This window comes from Xiphophorus couchianus, chromosome 1, assembly GCF_001444195.1.
Source record: "Xiphophorus couchianus chromosome 1, X_couchianus-1.0, whole genome shotgun sequence".
NCBI classification, from domain to species: Eukaryota; Metazoa; Chordata; class Actinopteri; order Cyprinodontiformes; family Poeciliidae; genus Xiphophorus; species Xiphophorus couchianus.
In genome coordinates this window covers 17,328,043-17,347,940 of record NC_040228.1, presented here as the reverse complement: position 1 = coordinate 17,347,940, position 19,898 = coordinate 17,328,043, and the positions used below count along the sequence as shown (strand labels likewise).

Genomic DNA, 19,898 nt, shown 5'->3' with positions numbered 1-19,898 from the left:
ATATTTGGCTGTCTTTTTCTCACATATAGTTTGTTTTCTTTAGTCCGAATCAGTTGATGAGTTTGCCAACTTGCAAGTTTTTTGATTGTTCAGTTGGCTCTGAGCACCTAAAAGACAAAATTAATATAGTCAGCATGTAAAGTTTTTACAGGTGTTTGCGCAGTGAGAAGAAAGCTGGTGTCATACTAGCAAAGGTATTCTTAGAACTAACCTCTAGTTTGTTTGTTTTCTTTCAGAGTTGTGTATTATGTTCTTTTTCAGATTTCAGCTCATTTCACCAGTGGTATAAATGCACCAAAACCAAACAGATGGAAAAATGATGACCGTTGACAATCACTCTCACTGTTTGCTTCAGCCTTTCCGTTCTTGGTATCATCCGTCATGGTCACGAAACTCTGTCTCAGACACAAGGCTGAACCAGTTTTAACTCGGTCATATTGCTCAATAACCAGCATCTACAGAGGCTTAGCTCTTGTTTCTGCTGTGATACCAACAACCCAAAAACACAGAAATAAGGATTAGCTGTTTATATTCAATGTGCTTTTTAAAAACTGTATTTTTTAAAAATACAGTTTTTTTTTTAACTATCTAGTGGAAAGACATACTTTATTACCAATTGTGTTTATAACGGTGTACATTTATCAAGGAAAGATGTAAATAAATGGATTGTAAGTCAGTTTATTTGAACAGGATGGGGCAGTACAGTCTTTAACTTTGTAACTGATCGGCACACAGTTGTATTATACTGTATATTGATGTTTGAACACAGCACATAGCATAGGTAACAAGTAACTGATCGGGTGTCAGCCAACTCATAAGACATGTAGAACAGAGAATGATGTTGCCTGATAGGAGTCATGCTACATTTAGAGTATATCATCTTGCCATATAGCGACTGCTTTGCATTCACTTGGCATCGACTTATACACAGTCAGAACAATGAGTGCAATGTACTAAGACTCCAACAAAAAGACAGCATATTAAAATAGAAATTTTACACACACGAGCAGGAAGATGGAGTTCTTTACCATAGGAAAGAGATTTTGGCAAATAAATTTTGGTTAATATGACGACGCTTTCCTTCGTTAAAAAAAGGAAAACGATTTACAGCAAAGTTGATAGCAAAAAGAGAGAACAGAGGATGTATAGTGGATGCAGCAGAGCAGAGGTGGCTTTATCTCATTTCTGTCGTCACAACTTGCATGAACGGAGAGATAATGCATTAGTGGAGCCCAACAGAGAAAACAAGAGAACATTCCCTCAAACCTGACAGAAAAACATACAGCTGTCGGCGCACTTGTACAACAGGGCTGTGACAGGCTTTGTGCTGCATTTAAATGCTATGAATTTCATTTGGATTATGTATTACAGAGAAGCAATACTATAACCGTCTTTCTGTTCCAACGTTTCTGTTGAAAAGCGACCTAACAATTTCCTTCTCTGACCATATAACAATTCCACTAGTGAAGTTGATTTTCAGTCCAATCATGCAAGGTAAACAAATGACAAGGAAAACAACCTTTCAGAAAATTTATGTTCTAGGAAAGTCAAACCCTGATATGAGATTGTGTGCTTGAATTTCGTCAGCAGCTGCTTTGTGCCGTGTGTGCAGAGAGCAGTAACTCTGAACGCAGCTCAGGATTAGTTTCACAAAGACGAATATCAGAATTTTGGAACCTGAAGCTATGGAGTTCTGCGCTTCCTTAAACAGAGAACAGGTTTTTTTTTTTACGAAGCGGTCCTGAGCACAGCCCTGCACAGTCCGAACGCAGATAAAACAAAAAAGTAACACCGTTCTCCAAACCATGATCTTTATTGTTATTTTTGTAATACCTACACCTTCCTCCAGACATATTTGTGCCCAACTGTCTGCAAACATTGAGTTACATTTTTATTTTACTTACTTCCCCCGCATTAATATAGTTATGCTTTGGTTAGTCCTTGCGCATATATAGATGGGTTGTGGGCCCACAGGAGTGTGCATCATCCAGAGGGTCATTACCTGACCCTCTTCTAGACATTCTGCATTTCCTTGCCAATTTTGTAGCTTAAGATCTTATTCCAGTCGATCTTGGTGCGTGTGACAGGCAGCTGGCGACGCAGGGCCTTGAATGTCGTGTCAGACATGGTCTGGTAGTTTTCAATGATTGCAGTCTTAGGGAAACAAAACAAAGTACCAATATTAAAATGTTTTTTTATGAACGATCGCAATGTAGGGTCAGGTATATAAAAATATCGGATACGTACCTGGTATTCGTTTTCTGCTGTCCTAATTATGTCAATAAATTCCTTCGCAGTTTGGCTTTCACTCTGCAAGATAAAACATAAAATCATCCTGTTGTATTCTAATACTGCAGCTGAGTAAGTCATCTTAAACTGTTTGCTGATTACAAATGAAATCATACAGAACTGTCACTTACAGTCACAGGTACTGAGTTTTCAACCTCCTTATGGCTGACCAGCTGGACGTTCCCATCTTCATAATAATGCACCTGAACAAAGATATAATGCTTTATTAGGCAGGTGTTTAGGATGTTTAAATACTAGTCCATAACCTCCATAACAAAACTCCTGTTAGAGGTCTCATATCTTTGAAATACATCAACAACATTATCAATGAAATATAAGACATTTCACTAATGAAAGAAAAATAAACCTATTGTGGTTTGCACAACTTTTATGAAACTTTTCTGTCAAAACACTGGGACTGAAGTACTTTTCAGGTCATAAGGAATGGGGAGAGTAACTCCATACCACACAGGTTTACACAGTTGGTAGCTACTCTATCACTGAACTGCTTCACTCTCAGGTTTTTTAAGGATAACTACAGGAAAAACCTGCCTTCAAAAAGAAACTGATGGATATACAATGATTGAACCACAGACAGAATTAACAAGACTACACAGGTGTCAGCGTTGCACAATCAGTAGCTATGTGCTGCAGTACTTATTCCCTCATGCCACGCTGACCCCGGGTTTCAAGTTTAATCAAAAACCTGCAGGATAGTGGGTCCTGCGGAACTGGGCTGAGGACCAGTGGATCTTAGTTCGATCTGGGGGATGAATTATTCCATCTCTTGCACATTATATGGAATTACCAAAGATTTTTAGTTAGGGGCATCCAATGTAGTTTTTCTGAGAGTTTTGCTATACCACAAAAAAGTGGACAGGAGATTCAATTTATTGTTTCCATGATTGGAGTGAAATTTAGCTCAATATCCTTAAAAATATTGGTAACGTCCTGAATGAAGCAGAAAAGCAAATGTCTATGATTATTAAACATTAAATGGAAAGGAACAAAAATGTTGCAAGTCTACTTTAAATGATTTATGTAGTCCTGATCTGAAATTAGATTCCCTCACTGACCTGGATTTTCAAAACTCCAACCACATGAGCTGTGGACTGACCCAGAGTCAGCTTCCACTCTGACCTGCAGCGACCATTCCTTTGTGGGAGAAAGCAGAGCAGGCATTAGTTCGCAGACAACACAAAGCTACATGGTAAAGTTACTTTATTAAAACATTTGGATGTGATATTAAATATTTATTTTAAGAAAGAAAATTATACCAGAAGTTTTTGGGTTGAAACTGATGTCCCTCGATGCAGGCTATAATTGTCTGCTGACCATCAACTGTTTTCTCATACACCTGCAACATACAGATATTATAAATAGAGGTCAGGTTAAATTTTATGCAGCCCAAGGCTCTAGTGCAACGTACCGTGCAGACTCCTGTAAGGTAGTGCTCTTTGACGTAGGCACTAAGAGCAGTATCGCAAGCATCTCTCCAGCTTCTCAGAGCCCCCTCTCCGTCGTATGGCTGAACGTCGCTGACCTCTTTCCTCAAGTGATCGAAGCGAAACGATAAACGGTTACGGGGATCCAAGAAACGTCCCTGACCCAAGTCACCATGCTCTGTGATCAGGACCTAAGAAAAAAAGAGTAAATCGACAAGAATACTGAAGAACTGTCCTTATCTAACCTTAGTTAGTTATCTTATCTAACTAAATGATAGAAAAGGTATAAACCTTTTCTATCATTTAGTTTTCTGAACAAAGCGTACCGGTTCTTCATATCCCTCGATTTTGGCAGGAGTAAACTGATCCATGTTGTACTGGGCAAATGACCTGGAAAAAAAGTGAACAAAAACAAAGCTGACATTAAAAAAAGTCTAAATGATTAAAGAATAGGCTTTGCACAGACTGGAAGACAACACATTTGAATTAATATACAAACCATGATGTTCACAACTTTCAAATAGATTGAATGACAATTTGCATTTCTGATGAAGGTCAAATGTTACTTACTGTGACGCCCCCTCTCTGAGGAGGTTGTCATTATTGAGAAGAAGCCGAACATCTAGAGAGACAAAGAGAAACCATTAAGTGCTTTCTAGAGGGCAAACCATTTTAAAAATGTACAATAAAAACTTATTACTAAGTTCTGAAATGATTATTACACCATCATTTTACTGTAAAAGCTTTTAGCAAGAGAAGTCCTTCAATCTGAATCTGCAGATCGGCATTCACATCGAGGCATTTTCTGACTCATCAGTATTGGGTTACTAAAGTGCTGTTAAAGACAAATGCACTTGTGTATGGAAAGCCTTTTTGTTCAAAATTAAACACTATTACTTATGAATTATTTATAAATATTCTGTTAAATAAGTGTCTCGAGATGAAACAAAAATATTTTAAAAAGAAACTTCTTCCTTTCTACTTTTCATTTATTTATTTAAAGATTTATTAATCATTTTTTTATTCATTTCATAACAGTGTTTTATTTTGTGACACTTTATGTTGGACTTTTATGTCATTGCTTATATTTAAATGAAGTGCTGGGGATTTCACTGTGTGGCGGCTCTGGTCAGAGTGAAGCGAGCTGAGAGACGGCCAACTTCATCTGCATGAAGGTTTAAACGAATAAATCTCAAAATAAATAAATAAAATGATTTACAAAATAAGATCCCCATTATTTTTTTCATTATCATGTTGTTTTTGTTTCACGGGGACTTTTATTTTTTTGATAAAGTGTTTATTAATTTAGTAATTATTGGTAAATAACAGCATCCATTTAGTTATTTGTGAATAAAACGACCCTCCATATCTTTATGGTGTAATTTGAGGCACATTTTGATAAATAGTCCATTTTACTAGAGTCAGATTATTGCCAGATTTTTTTTCCATAAAACATTCAGGACTTGCCAACTTCTTACCATTGAAGACCTCATTGAACTCTCCAGGTGGAGCATGAGTCACAAAGTTGGCCGCTATGCGGACCTGAAATCAAATAAATTAATTCATACAATTATCATATATTTGAAAATCAATAACCATGGTTAAAAAATAATAAATAACTAGTGTAAACAACCTCATTGATTCCGTGACATATTGTGAAAAAAACTGCACAAAATGTATCCTGGAATAATAATAATAAACTACAGCAGTATTTAAACTCCAAACACATTATTATTGAGATTTTTCTACTGTGTGGAATAAACTCTTTCCACTGTAGAACTCATGAAAGCATTGATAAAAGTGTGCCACAACAATTTTTAATTTGAAGAATAGTACAAGCTAAATGTATTATTATCTAAAGGACAACAGTTTAACAGTGAGAATATGATATACAGTAATGAACATAACTTTTTGCCTGACTAAAATGGCTAAAAGGTCAAAAATGTAATAAACATATTGAATCAAAAGGGTATTCAATTGCACATTAACTATAACTGAAGAGCATAAAAATCTGTGCGTTTGAGGATAATTTCTCTTCATTTCTGACATCTGTTAGACAAAGGACTTATGATAATTAAAAAAAACAAAAAAACAATTCCAAAGTAAACGTTTGTTTAAGTTGTTTATACCTATGTAAAAACAGTAGCATCACCTTTACCTCTGTTTAACAGCGCAAAGTCAACAGACCTATGGAGTAGTTTGCTGATATTATCAGAGGAATGTCGCCTAGCTCGATTCTTAGATGTGTTAAAATCCCCTTTGTTTGTTTTCGGACCATATATGTCGATTTACGTTACGTGGCAGAACGGCAGTTAGGACTTGCATTACCTCTTCTATGAACTTTGCCAGTCCCTAAGTTCATGTAAAGTGAAGTCCCACTGTTGCAGCTCACCCTAAGCTCAAAGTATCTATAGTGATGTCAAGCCTCGTGAAGTATTTGAGCTGCAACTGAATCTGTTTGACCCAGAAATCCACAGCAAAAGTAACGTTAGCTAATGTTAGCCGACTGTTTTTTATGAGGAGGAACTTACTTAACCCATTTTGGAAAAAACATATATACATTGTGGAAACCGCAATACAATATGAGGAAGTACGAGGTACTGCTTCAGTAAAAGTCATGTCAGAACAGGGCGTCGGGCAGGTTAACCACCCTCAATAACACTTGATACCGCGGCTAGCCAAGCTGCTCTAGCATGGGCTAGTTAGCTAATGATAGCTTTAACACAAGTTTACAATTTCAATAAGTTTTCGGACTCTTAACATAAAATTTCCAGCCCGTGATATTTAATGCATCAAAACCTAATATCTTATTCGGCAATACAAATGAGATAAATAAACAGAAAACAAAGAATTAGCATTCAAACCTTCTCTTCATCTGACAGCAGCTCCTCAAAGTCAGCCATCTTGGCTTCCTGTAATGTAACCCCACCTACCCCAGCTGACTGACAGGTTCACTGCAGCGGCTATCATCGATTACCTGCAGAAAAGGGCTTCCCAATATTTAGATTTCGTTTAAACAAATGCGTATGCATCTTTGTCTATAACTTTATAAGCAGGGTGGAGCAACATTTTAAACTGTAAATGAAAACTAGATCGACATCAAGAGATAGCGATGTTCATTCTTGTCTTCTTTCCTGTTCGACAAAATAAAAGAAGTTCGATATGCCATGTTACTTGTAAATTTATTTTTATGCTACAATCTAAAATCGTAGTATGTCGTAAACATAAATGATAAAAAGAAATGTAAAAAATAGTATTATTTTTGGGAACTGGATCCTTGAACTTGTTTTATGGTTTCTGCTACGTTTGCGCTGGAGAGTAGACTAGACCTGTTTAAAGGATGCGTGAGTGCGTCCGCCGTATTTTGAGTGGCAAATTCGTCTTAGAACTCAATGTTTGCTTGGAAAAAAGGGAATTTCCGAACAAATGAATAGGCTGTTTACTAGTTTTGTCATTAGTATAAATGTCCATTAATAATTTTTACATTGATTATTTTCATAGAAGCATTAGGGATTATTTAGATAAAAATGAACAATGAAGTGTGCTTGAATTATCATTGAACCTAACCTATCTGTGATAATATACCAACTTGATTTAATTTTACTTATAAAAATGAACTCAGTTCCCTTGTTTTGTTTAGTCAAAAAGCTACAACAGAGGAGACACTTTAATTTTGTTTTTCAAATGAATTGTATAAGAATAGTACGGAGCCCTCTAGGGGACATGGGGAATTTTTTTTCTTTTGCGTTACCTCGCAAAACTTTTGCGTTACCTCGCAAAACCTTTTGCGTTACCTCGCAAAACTTTTGCGTTCCCTCGCAAAACTTTTGCGTTACCTCGCAATACTGTACTGGTCAGTTATGCAGCATAATTGAATACTGCCAGCCTTTCTTACGGTGGGCGCCGTACTTTATGCTTTAATATAAGGTTATGTGAAGTTTTTCCATGAATTTTAGTATCTTTTTGTGAAATATCTGAAGTTTTATATCTTTCTTTAGGATAGAAAGGCACCACAAACCTACGATATAAACAGAAACCTTCCGTAAGTAGGAAAGAAATAAAAATACATTATAATTTGGACTATTTCTGAGTTATTATCGCGGGTAATAAATCATCTGACAGTTTTGATTGTGTCTCTGTTGTGTTCTAGTCTGAATGGTTTAAAGAGCTGCTTTCAGTGCCGCTCCATCTTCGCCTTAACAGACATAAACATGCAGTAATAAATCGATTTTCAATCAGTGTTTTGCACCAAACAGTTTTTACTGTTAACAAGTTTTTATTATTAAAAACACGACAAACTAATGATGGTAAAGGGCCGCACTGGGTTAACTCGGGGAATCTCATCTGTCCGTTTATCAATCAAGTCCAGATCATTTCTTTGTTCTGTCACAATTATCGATTTATTCCATTTTGATGATCAGGTTCCAAACTTTGCAAGGACTGACCGCCCCGCTCATCTGCTTCCTAATACACACAAAGCCAGTATCCTTCCCATTCATACCTGGTGACGTCACGCCCACGTCGACACACCCACCACACAAGTGTCAAAGCCGCTGCTCCTGTCATATCAATAATTACTTATTTCATTCATATGGCTCTTACAGAGCCTCAGTGAAAACTTGTTTATTATTATTAACTGTTTGGTGCAAAACACTGATTGAAAATCGATTTATTACTGCATGTTTATGTCTGTTAAGGCGAAGATGGAGCGGCACTGAAAGCAGCTCTTTAAACCATTCAGACTACGAACACAACAGAGACACAATCAAAACTGTCAGATGATTTATTACCCGCGATAATAACTCAGAAATAGTCCAAATTATAATGTATTTTTATTTCTTTCCTACTTACGGAAGGTTTCTGTTTATATCGTAGGTTTGTGGTGCCTTTCTATCCTAAAGAAAGATATAAAACTTCAGATATTTCACAAAAAGATACTAACATTCATGGAAAAACCTCACATAACCTTATATTAAAGCATAAAGTACGGCGCCCACCGTAAGAAAGGCTTGCAGTATTCAATTATGCTGCATAACTGACCAGTACAGTATTGCGAGGTAACGCAAAGGTTTTGCGAGGGAACGCAAAAGTTTTGCGAGGTAACGCAAAAGTTTTGCGAGGTAACGCAAAAGTATTGCGAGGTAACGCAAAAGTTTTGCGAGGTAACGCAAAAGTATTGCGAGGTAACGCAAAAGTATTGCGAGGTAACGCAAAAGTTTTGCGAGGTAACGCAAAAGTATTGCGAGGTAACGCAAAAGAAAAAAAATTCCCCATGTCCCCTAGAGGGCTCCGTAATATTATGATCAGACGTAGTTGACCATATTTGTTAAGTTAGGGCTGACAACGAAAACTGACAGTACTGTAGTCTAAACCGCCACAGTTAATGCTGTTTTGTCAATATATTGGAAATATGTATTAAATACACACATTTATGCTTCAGTAACAGAACACACAAAGAATGATCTAATTTATATCGGCATAAATATCCCGCACCGCTTGCAGGCCTAAAATAACGAAACACGCCACTCACAATATGGCGGAAGCCTTGACGTACGATATTCTCCCTTATCCAGCGTCTATCCTTTTACGTCAAAGTGAAGCGCTGGAGTAAATTGGACTGTGTTTAGCGACGCGTACGGTTCCTGCCATGGAGTCACAGGTATGATTGTTAGAAATTGTCCAGCAATCTTAAATGTTTATTAAACGTGCATGGCAGATGTTGCATAGGTTTAACCTTAGAGCTATCTAGAGTACATTTGAGTTTCGATATTAACAGATGTAGTCAGTTTAAGTCAAGCTAGCGGACAGACGTAGGATCCGTAGTTTTCTTTCACTTCCAGCAGGAAGTTCCTTGTCATATGGCTTGAACTCCCAAATCTCTCTAGAATAATCCACACTGTCTTGATTACTTACCTTAATGCAAAGCTGTTGCTTGAGGCAACAAATCGGGGAAATACTACATATGCTGACTTTTGTTTTTATGGTTAAACGGTGTTAAACTTCACCAACTTTTCATGGATGGCTAGCTACCTAGCTTGGAAATGAATAGGACATTGTTCGCAGTCAAACATTTGTTTTCACTAAAGCGCAGTTGTTCTTCTCTGGGCTGCCAGGTGATAACCAACTCGGAGGAAATTGCCAAACTCTACAGAGAGCTCAGCCTCTTTCCCTCTTTAAGCAGAGCAGACGTGGGACCTGTCATCACCTCTCAGTATGGAGGCAAATACAGCAACATATACACAGGTACTTCTAACATCTGTCACATCAAAAATATTTCCGTTTTTATTTGATTCATATAATTTCTGAATTCATGCCTGTAGAGTGGAGCCAGCGTGATCTGGAGAGAAATGAGAATGTCAAATTCTGCAGACAATACATAGTCTTCCATGATGATAAGTCGGTGGTCTACTCTGGTACTTCTGGAAACTGTACTGAAGTCAAAGGAGAGTATGTAAAGTGTTATTTTTATCTTGAGTAGATATACTATCTAATTTGAGTCACAATCCAGGAAAACTCAACTGTATCTCGTCGTTTGTTTCTCACCTCAGACTTCTGAGTAAGGACTCTCCCTCTGGTGAAATGAAGGCAGTTGTCAGAGAATGCACGGTCAAAGGAGAGGAGAAGCAGTTTCTGGAGGTGTGTGGCTCTCTGGTTCTCTTCAGATGTGGGTGATTTAGATAAAAGCAGTCCTCAGCAATCACAACCATTCACGTTTGGCATTAAAATCCATCCCTAATGATTGGATCTCAGTTAATGTGCAAACAAACACATTGCCATATCACTTAGAGGGCTTTCAGTTGAGCACACTTCTTTTGTTCACATTGCACTGTCCAAAAGTAAGAAAACATGTAACACTCAGCTATAGATGGGTTGCTTTCTGACTGAAGCAGGATGGGACATTTTATAGAACAGTTACAGCAGCAGGTACAATAAACTCCAAAACAAACTCAAACAAAAACGCTGCAAAGAAAAGTCGCTCATCCATACTGTGTCCAATAATCCTTTCTTTGCAAAATGTCCTCAATTGCTATTTATTTGATTTAAATAACCCAGGAGCAGTGTCTGATTCTTCTTGTTTGTTTTATACACTGGGAGAAGTCAAATCCATTTTTTGCTACTGCATTAGGTGAGTCATGTCAGGTCACTGGGTGATCCATCAACGTGTCTTGGAGTAAACTGTGTTTAGACTTTGAAACTTATTCAAGTAAATGTTTCTCAAGCCTCCATTTGAAGGTGGTCTGCTAACTCATGTCATCAGATTACGACATTTGGGTTTAAAGTATGGTGTGGGTTGCATATTAAAGGAACTACACTTATTGTCCTTGTTCCATTTCACTTTATTTCTAAAGTATGCAATTTATCTTTGTCTGAATAATATTTACTCTGTGTTTTTTAATACAAATGTATTAAATGTTTATGTTACATTTTAGATCTGGAGTAAAAACATCAAGGTGAAGAGCATCAACCTAACAGCTTTAAAGAAACATGGCAAAGTCTATGAGGATGGTAAATCATGTTCAGGAAAAAAAAAAAAAGCTGCATTTTACCTGCAGTTTGTTTAGCAGTTTGCCGTAACATCTGGATTTTTTTTTTTTTTGTACATTCCCAGAGCAGTTTGGCAGCTTGGTTTGGTCGCACTCTGAAACACACCTCTTGTATGTTGCTGAAAAAAAGAGACCTGAGACTAAATCCTTCTTCCAGGTAAGATGTAGATAGAAAAAAATAGTTTTTAGGATAAATTTAAACAGGTTTTTTTTTTTTTTGTTTACTGCAAATAACTACTACCAGGCTAAACATTGCATTACACAGCCAGGAACATCAAGCAGCGGCTGTTTTGGTCTTTAAAGGTTTATCTTATTTCCAAGAAAGGTTGAAGTTCATGTCCCTAACAAGTCATGTAAATAATTCACACTTCACACAAACCATCAAGATTACCACTGCCAGAAGTTAGCAGCACTATTACCCAATCAGAAAATCACGGAAAACTGGTTCACTCTTTCCGTGTTTTCATAATGGATGAACCTGAGCTATTTTCCATTGTTTCTCAAAACCAACATTCCTTGTCTGCATTTATTGTTCTGTGACCGAGGCAGCAGTGACGCATGTTTTCTGTCCTTTATCAGATACTCATTATGAGAGAGTTCAGATTGAGGGACTAACAACCTGCTGCTCCGTTTCTCATTTTGCCTTTACAGACAGAGTTGCCAGAGTTGTCTTCCATTGAAGATGAGGAGGAGACCATGAGGGTGGAGAAAAAAGACACGATTAAAGTGAATTCGCTAGATTGTGGTTGAATTAATCTTGTTGCCTTTCACAGCACTAAATTCTAAATTGTAGTCGTTGTGTGAATTTCATCCTGCAGGGGGAGCAGTTTGTCTACTATGAGGACTGGGGAGAAGCCTTAGTTGGCAAGAGCTGTCCAGTGCTGTGTGTTTTGGACATAGAGGGGGACAATGTGTCTGTGTTGGAAGGAGTACCTGACAGCATCTCACCTGGACAGGTTGCCACTGCAATAAATCCATCTTTGCATGAATGTTTGTGTGCCTTTAATGTGGTAACACATTTTTTGGATTTTAATCAACTGTTTTCATCTCTCCAGGCATTTTGGGCCCCAGGTGACACAGGTGTGGTGTTTATAGGCTGGTGGCACGAGCCTTTCAGACTAGGCCTGAAGTACTGTCCCAATCGGAGGTGCTTATCAAATATGGTACCAGCATACAGCAGCTGGACTGTGGCAAATTAAAATTGAGTTTTAATGCAATTGAGTTCAAATGAATGCACCCGTTTTAGTATTTCTGTTGTCGCTTTCAGGTCATCTTTGTTTTATGTCGATTTGACGGGTGGGAAATGTGGTAAGCATGAATTGTTTGTAACACTTGTTATCAATTCAACACTGTTAACATAAGGTGTTATGGAGCTGTAAAGCCTCACTTCCTGATTTGTATTTCGCACATTGTTGCTTCCTGTTGACTACAGTAACATCGTTTAAGTGCAATTAAGTGTTATCAGCATATGTATGCAGTAGAGGAAGGGATTTCTTAAAAGTCACTAAAACAAATGCATGTTATTAAATCATACATTTTTATTTATTTCACTTTCTCATTAAATGCAAAGAAACTAGATGAGTGAACCTAGAAACATGTACTTGTTTTGAGTTTTTTAACTCAAGAATAAGATTAAGTCTCAGGATGTATGCTGTGATGCATAAATGCAGATATTCCTTGAATTCCTTAATTGTTTGTTGTAATCACAACTACTATGGCTAACGAAAAACATGTGGCACATTTGACTTCTTTTACATGTCATATTTCTTAAAAAAATATAAATCAACAAAATATAGGTCATGCCTCAGATTAAACTTATCGGCGCACCTCTAGTGTTAGCTTCTACTGGACATTATGTGTACTATGAGGCAACTGTGCCAATATTTACATTGTGAATACACACTCATGGAAAACATTCTCTCTGTCATCTTAGTTCAATTTAGCATTGACATAGCCTCATGAAGTTGTTGACGTACATGTTTATTTGTTGTCTGAACAGAGCAGCTGTCGTCGGACACCAGTGCAGTGTATTCCCCAAGGCTGAGCCCAGATCAGTGCCGAATTATTTATCTAGAATGTTCTGTATATGGGCCACACATGCAGTGCTGCAAGCTTTGTATGGTAAGAAAAATTTGAGACTTTTTTTTTTACATGTTTATTTTCCAGTTTTCTAATTGGACAGACACAAGTGTATTTTTTAGTTTGTTAATATGTGAATTTTCTCTGCTGTATTCTTTTTTTGCAGTACGACTGGTACACTAAGAAGACCTCAGTGGTTGTGGATATCGTTGGACGACCAAGAGAAGGTAAATGGTGCTAAGTAGGAACATAAAAACACACATTTTACTTCTAAGTATGTAGTAAGAGTGTAAAAAATGTACCTCTTTGGCTTTTAATGACTTTCCAGATGGCTTCACTGGCATCTACAGCAGTCAGTTGTCTCTGACGTGTTGGTCAGCTGACAGTCAGCGGGTTGTTGTTGCTTGTCCTCAGCGCAGCCGAAAGGTCTGTGTAGTTTTTACTTGTTGTCATGCTCAGGGCGGTTTAAAAAGAATTCAATTTTTGTTGTTGTTTTTTTTTCTCTTTGTGCTTTAGGATCTCTTGGTAGTGGACACAAGCACAGGAAGCATCACCTCTCTGACTGCAAGTTAGTCTCTTACTGCACTGCATTTTATAAATCAATGTGATTCATTGTTGACAGTTTCACGCCCGTCACAGTTAGTGATTTTATTATTTGTGTGTCACAGTTAGTGATTTTATTATTTTATATTTGTGTGAATGCTTGGTTGTAGAGTCTGAAATCGGTAACTGGTGTCTTCTGAACATCGAGCGTGATCTGATGGTGGTCAGCTGCTCCTCTCCTAACTGCCCTCCAAATCTGGTAGGATCTGTGTCTTTGCTAAGAAAATTTAGAAAAATTTAGATTTTTTCAATTAATCCATGCAAATGTCAGATTGGATTAATTGGGAGTTCTCAAAAACTTATTAAAGGAACTTTATGTAACACAACAGATTTTCTCTCTTACACCAATGTGCTTTTTTTGTTGTCGTTCAGAGGGTGGGCTTCCTTCCAGGAAAGGACTCCCAAGAGGAAGTGGTCTGGGTTACTCTGGAAGAGTCTCAGACTTTACCAGATATTGACTGGCAGATCAAGACTCTCACTCCTTCAGAAGGACTTGACAACCATCAATACCGTAAGATAACTCTTTGGAATATTCATGAAGTAATATTTATTAAGAACTGTAACTCTGTTGTTGCCCGTTTTAGTTTTATAATATGAACTGACAATATTTTTTTTCTTTCTGTTTCAGTTATTAAACTTCACAATTAAACCACTAAAAAATGTCTTAATTTTCAAACTATATGTGATTTATAGTACAGACCAAAAGTTTGGACACACCTTCTCATTAAATTCAATGAGAAAGTGTGTCCAAACTTTTGGTCTGTACTGTAAAAGGCAACTGTCTTTTGTAAAACATATCAGGCAGTGTTTTGGTGCCACTCAGGTTGCTACTTATTTCTATTTTTAAGGAGACTGTTTCCATAAAACTAACATGTGACATAAAGTCTGACTTTCTTGTATAAGTTGTATTTATTAGAATGGTGGAGAAAATTTTAAAAAAGTCTTTTATTCTAATCGTTATGATAATTTACCCCATTGAATTTTTTAAAATGTGTTTTGTCTAATTTGATTAATTCACCGCTAAAAATAACTGCGTTCTTGTATTACTTCCACAGTAGCAATGCCATGAAGCAGACTGCTTAACTGATTACCTAATATGTATTAAAAAATGTTTTTTTTTGTTGTTTTTTTTAGTTTGGGTTCTCAAATGTTGAAATGTTCTTGGATAGACAGTAGAAGTCATACTTAAACAATATACAATGTTTAACAATTGCATCCATAATTGTAATGAAATATTGTTTATTAACCACAGAGTTTTTGTTTGTGAAAGACCAAATGCATAAAAAATATTGCTATTATGCTTGCAAACAACACAGCAGTATAACTATTTGTAAACTATTCTAAGCTCTTCTACTTGTACTAATAATATGTTTTACTGTATTTCAGCGGGCATTGACTATGAAGCTGTGCTGATGAAACCAAAAGAAGTGAAGGAAGGAGTGAAACTACCTCTGATTGTTCTCCCTCATGGTTCGTAACTCGGATAGATGGATAAAAAAATGTCATATTCCAAAAGAGCTTACATTATGAAGTAATAAAACCTAGGCTATTAATCCCTACTGGGTTTATTTTTAGGCTCTCTTCAGTCAAGAGCTTCTACTGATCAGATTGACGTTGCAGACAGTAGTTGCTATGACAATGGTGCTCCTTGTGGCAAAGTGCTACCTCATTTTACTGAAAACAAGCTCAGTAGTTGTCACAGAGATACACCTCTGTTAGTCTAATTACACGTTTTACAGTATTTTAATTGTGCATTTGTTGCCATGGCCACCAGTTTCTAATTGAACATGTCAGGCCTGTTTCACTGTTAATCTGTTTTTCTCATCAGGAGGTCCTCACTCTGTGGTTGTAGCTGAGTGGCTTCTGTCTACCTCTGTGCTCTGCAGGATGGGTTTTGGTGTATTACTGGGTAAGTTAGGTTACAAATGTTGAGTGCAGCTTCATTTGATACCTGTTGAAACATAAGAAACTATGATGCTTTAAACATAGCACTCGGCTTTTTGGGTAACTTTGAACTTGGTTTACAAAGAATACAAGGATTGCTTCCTGTTTTGTGGCCACTGATACTGGTTCAGTTGGTGAGAGACACTCAATGGCTCATTTTTATACATTTTTATCACTTCATTTATCTTTTTTTTAATGGAAGGCTGTATAAGAACCTTCTTTATATAAACTTTGCTGGAAACACCTTTCTGTTCAAGGTTTTTTCCACAGCGCTTAACATTAAGTTTTTATGTGTCCTTTCTGTAAGCATTTCTACAACATAGTAACTCTACATTATAGATCGATTGGGTACTTACTTTAGGTTGAAGGTAAATAGCCTTTTTAAAGAAATCTTATAGGTTCTTAGGAGTAGGAATGCCTTTGCAGTCTGCTTCTACCTTGATAATTGAATTAGTGGAGTAAATGGTAAAGGTCGTGTGTGGGAAACATTCTCAGAAAGCCGTCTCGGTCTCGCTGGAAAGTGGAAGTTGCATTTACAGTTCTAGAGCACATAAACAATCATACCTGTTAAATATGAACAGTGCTATTAAGGAGAAAAAAAATAAAGTTGCCTTTTTGAATGTTCTAAATGTCTTGGGATTACTTTTTTTCATAATTTGATTCTTAATTGTTTTTGTCATTAATAGTGTGGCGTTAAAGACATAAACTAAGGAAAAGATCAGTAGAATTTCTATAATTTTTTTGATGCAAAAAAAATGCATCAAAAAACCTTTTATAAAAGGTATAAAAACTAAAACCTTTTGTAAAAGGTCGTAGTTGTTGGGTTCTCAAAAGAGAACTGATTATGAATTTAGCTGCATCACGCTGAGTATACACTGAGTTCACACCTCTGGTTCTTTTTAAAGCGTTTCTTGGTTTCTTCTCAGAAAAGCTGCAAAACTTTAGTGTTTTTTTTCTTTGAAAAAATCTCTGTGGTATTTGATGGACGAAGCAGCCAGTATGAGTTTTCTGCAAAACACAAGAAAGATTCCCAAAATCATCGTTCAGAAAAAAATAATTTCTCAGGTAACTTTGTTTCAAATCCTCCAACAATGCATATGTTGCATAAATAAATCTAAGAAATCTGTATTGAAATTTAGTATGCATTTATCTACATAAAAATACAGCTAAACATTACCAGGCATGTTGGTGCTTGTGGGAATGCTTCTGAATGTACGTTTTCTGTTTTAGTCAACTATCGTGGCTCTCTTGGTTTTGGCCAGGACAGCATCCTCTCACTGCTGGGCAATGTGGGTTCCCAGGATGTCAAGGATGTTCAGGTAAGAACATAGCTAGCACCATTTGAGGACCTAATAAACACAAAAATAAGCCTGCTGCTGATAAAGTTCAAGTCCTCTCATTTTCCAATTGCCCATCTTCAGAGTGAATTTCTTTTTATATACTCTCTATACTGAACTGGAATTACTTTGTTTTGATATATCACAAAAATTCCAATAAACTCCAATAAAGTTTACTGTTGTAAAATTTAAAAAGTGTGAAAAGTCCATGAGATAATACTTTTTTTTTATATAGGTATATGCTGAGCAAGTGCGCAATTGGATTATTTTTTTAAGCAAACAGAAATGAGCCTTAAATGCATCTCTAGCTCCTGTTCAAAACAAATGAATTTCAGTATTGCCTTTGGTAAAGTGTTTGTACTCTATTGGTCTCTGTATATAATGACTTTGAGTTGCCATAGATGTAAAAGATGGCTCTTAGCAGCAGAGCTCTTTTTAAATGTTCTTCTTTTGTTCTCCCTTGATCACTCTCTGTGGGATTTACAGATTGTCTTTTACATAGTCTGCCATTTGTGTTTTACTTCCTCCAGTCTGCTGTTGAAAGTGTCCTAGACGCCAGGTTTGACAGGGAGAAAGTGGCCATTTCTGGAGGCTCCCATGGGGGGTTTCTAGCCTGCCATCTAATTGGCCAGTACCCAGGGTTCTACAAGGCCTGCGTGGCTCGCAATCCTGTCGTCAATTTGGCCTCCATGATTGGCAGCACGGATATCCCGGATTGGTGGGTCTAGTTGTAAAACATCCCAACACTCTTGTCTATATGTGGTGATTCCTGTGGTGAAAGTCTTGAGCAATTACAAAACTGTGGTGCTTTATAATTGGTTTATGGAGACGTAAATTAAATGTTGATTTTTTTGCAGGTGTGTTGTTGAGGCAGGTTACGATTACAGTCCAGATTGTCTCCCTGATCCTGCTGTTTGGGAGCAGATGTTGAACAAATCCCCGATCAAATACGTCCCTCAGGTATATTTATGTAAATCTCAGACGCATACTTCTGACTTTACTGCTTTTGTTGTAGTGATATCATGTAAGTTATTATCTCGTTAAGGTTCGGACCCCAGTGCTGTTGACTTTAGGGGAAGATGACAAGCGTGTGCCTAACAAGCAAGGAATTGAATACTACAAAGCTCTGAAAGCAAAGCAGATCCCTGTTCGGTAAGCACTACCCAGGCGCCTCATGCATAACAGACCGTGTAGCTTTCGCATTAAAAGTTGCCATAGTGACATACAGTAAGTGTGGTGCACAAATAGTTCAGATCTCTAAAACCATCCACATACATGTGACTGTGAACCTTCTCTTCATACATCCCTATTTGAAATAGAATAGAATAGAGCGCAGCTACAGGTGTCACGTGAGCTTCCCTATCCCTGCCCGCAAATACGTGTGTAACTTGTGTATAAATAGCCGGAAGACTCCAGTCACATGTCCCGATGACCATGACAACCGCCCGTGTTTTCCAATGCTCACGTCACAAAACAAATAACAGCATAACTTTTCAGCCTAATTTAAAAACAGACAGCATGCCAGATAGTCCTTAGGAATTCCTATTACGCTCTAAGGAAGCATATATTGAACAAAGCCAACATACCACTGCATTTGTTAGGCACATCACATATAAGTTGTACATTTTCCGAATGGAAATGCTTTCTATTCACAAAGGCACATTGAGTTACAGGGCGGTGCCCTTACAGCAATATGAATGCAGCCAACGTGCTTTGCCGTTTGTTTATTAATGCTCAAACATATATTTGCACAGGTTACTGTGGTACCCTGGAAACAACCACTCTCTTTCCAAGGTGGATGCAGAATCGGATGGTTTCATGAACATCACTTTGTGGATAATTCAACACTTAGGTCTGTGATGGTAACATAATGAAGATAGCTGTAATGTGCAAAAACACTAAAGGACATTAATTTGTGTATGCAAACTTATTTTTATGTTGTAAGGCCCAATCCAAAGCCAAAATATTGACAATTGATCTTCAGCTAGAATACACTTTAACTGTGCGTAACCCATAATGTACCTGTGGGTATTGTTGTTAATTTTGAGTATTGCATAAGAGAATGACAAACAATTAAAAAAATAATAATACCACACTTGAATAAAAATATTTGATTCAATGGAAATATTTTATTGATACTGACTTGATTTTTCTTTTTCTGTAATTTGAATCAGAAAACGAAAAGGGCTCTTAATTATTTTGACTTTCTCTCTGATTACATGAAAAGAATAACACTTATAATCAGTCTTTTTTTTTTTAGAGATTTTCTTCTGGTTGGGTGATTTTATTTTTATTTTTTTGTTAAATCTCTTGATTGTACCATTTTGTGCACTTAATAAAACAATTGTAAGACAGCTCACTATGTCAGTCAAGTTTTTAAATGCATTTTTGTGTAGGTGAGTTAGGAGACTTTTGGCTTCCAATAAGTTTAGGTAAATGCACTTCTGAATGCACCGTAAATTACATGTCCATGTTGAATGTAAACATTTGACCAAACACTATATGTAAACTGGAAGAAGAGACTTAGTTATTTTTTTATTATTATTTCTGTTCACATAGTTAAAACTTCTGCAGACAACAATATTTACTTTTGTTATTTCTGTTTGTAAGTGAATGTATTGTTTGTGTTTACAGTTTCTAGTAAAGATGCTACATCT

At 36.9% G+C, this 19,898-nt stretch overlaps 2 protein-coding genes across 3 annotated transcripts; one reads left to right on the top strand and one right to left on the bottom strand.

Moving 5' to 3' along the window:
* Positions 1-662: 662 nt before the first annotated feature.
* On the bottom strand, positions 663-6,741 carry capza1b (capping actin protein of muscle Z-line subunit alpha 1b). Its single transcript, XM_028014050.1, has 10 exons — positions 6,599-6,741; positions 5,213-5,276; positions 4,305-4,356; positions 4,061-4,124; positions 3,719-3,925; positions 3,567-3,646; positions 3,366-3,444; positions 2,421-2,492; positions 2,248-2,310; positions 663-2,154 (listed from the first exon to the last, which is right to left on the bottom strand). The coding sequence occupies exons 1-10, from the start codon at positions 6,635-6,637 to the stop codon at positions 2,014-2,016; spliced, it is 861 nt and encodes a 286-aa protein (XP_027869851.1). The 5' UTR covers positions 6,638-6,741; the 3' UTR covers positions 663-2,013.
* A 2,525-nt stretch (positions 6,742-9,266) lies between these two features.
* On the top strand, positions 9,267-19,336 carry LOC114144974 (acylamino-acid-releasing enzyme-like). Of its 2 annotated transcripts, XM_028018267.1 has the most exons (23): positions 9,267-9,393; positions 9,848-9,977; positions 10,055-10,181; positions 10,283-10,370; positions 11,165-11,240; positions 11,344-11,435; positions 11,930-12,004; positions 12,097-12,234; positions 12,334-12,425; positions 12,546-12,586; positions 13,278-13,399; positions 13,524-13,584; positions 13,686-13,783; positions 13,874-13,925; positions 14,071-14,159; positions 14,333-14,471; positions 15,347-15,430; positions 15,789-15,869; positions 17,135-17,223; positions 17,772-17,959; positions 18,099-18,201; positions 18,287-18,393; positions 18,996-19,336. In XM_028018267.1, exons 1-23 carry the CDS (start codon positions 9,382-9,384, stop codon positions 19,099-19,101), a joined length of 2,190 nt encoding a protein of 729 aa, XP_027874068.1. In that variant the 5' UTR covers positions 9,267-9,381; the 3' UTR covers positions 19,102-19,336. The 2 variants fall into 2 exon arrangements, with proteins under 2 accessions (XP_027874068.1, XP_027874059.1); XM_028018258.1 differs by lacking the exon at positions 9,267-9,393 and having other exon boundaries at positions 9,761-9,977.
* Positions 19,337-19,898: the final 562 nt, after the last annotated feature.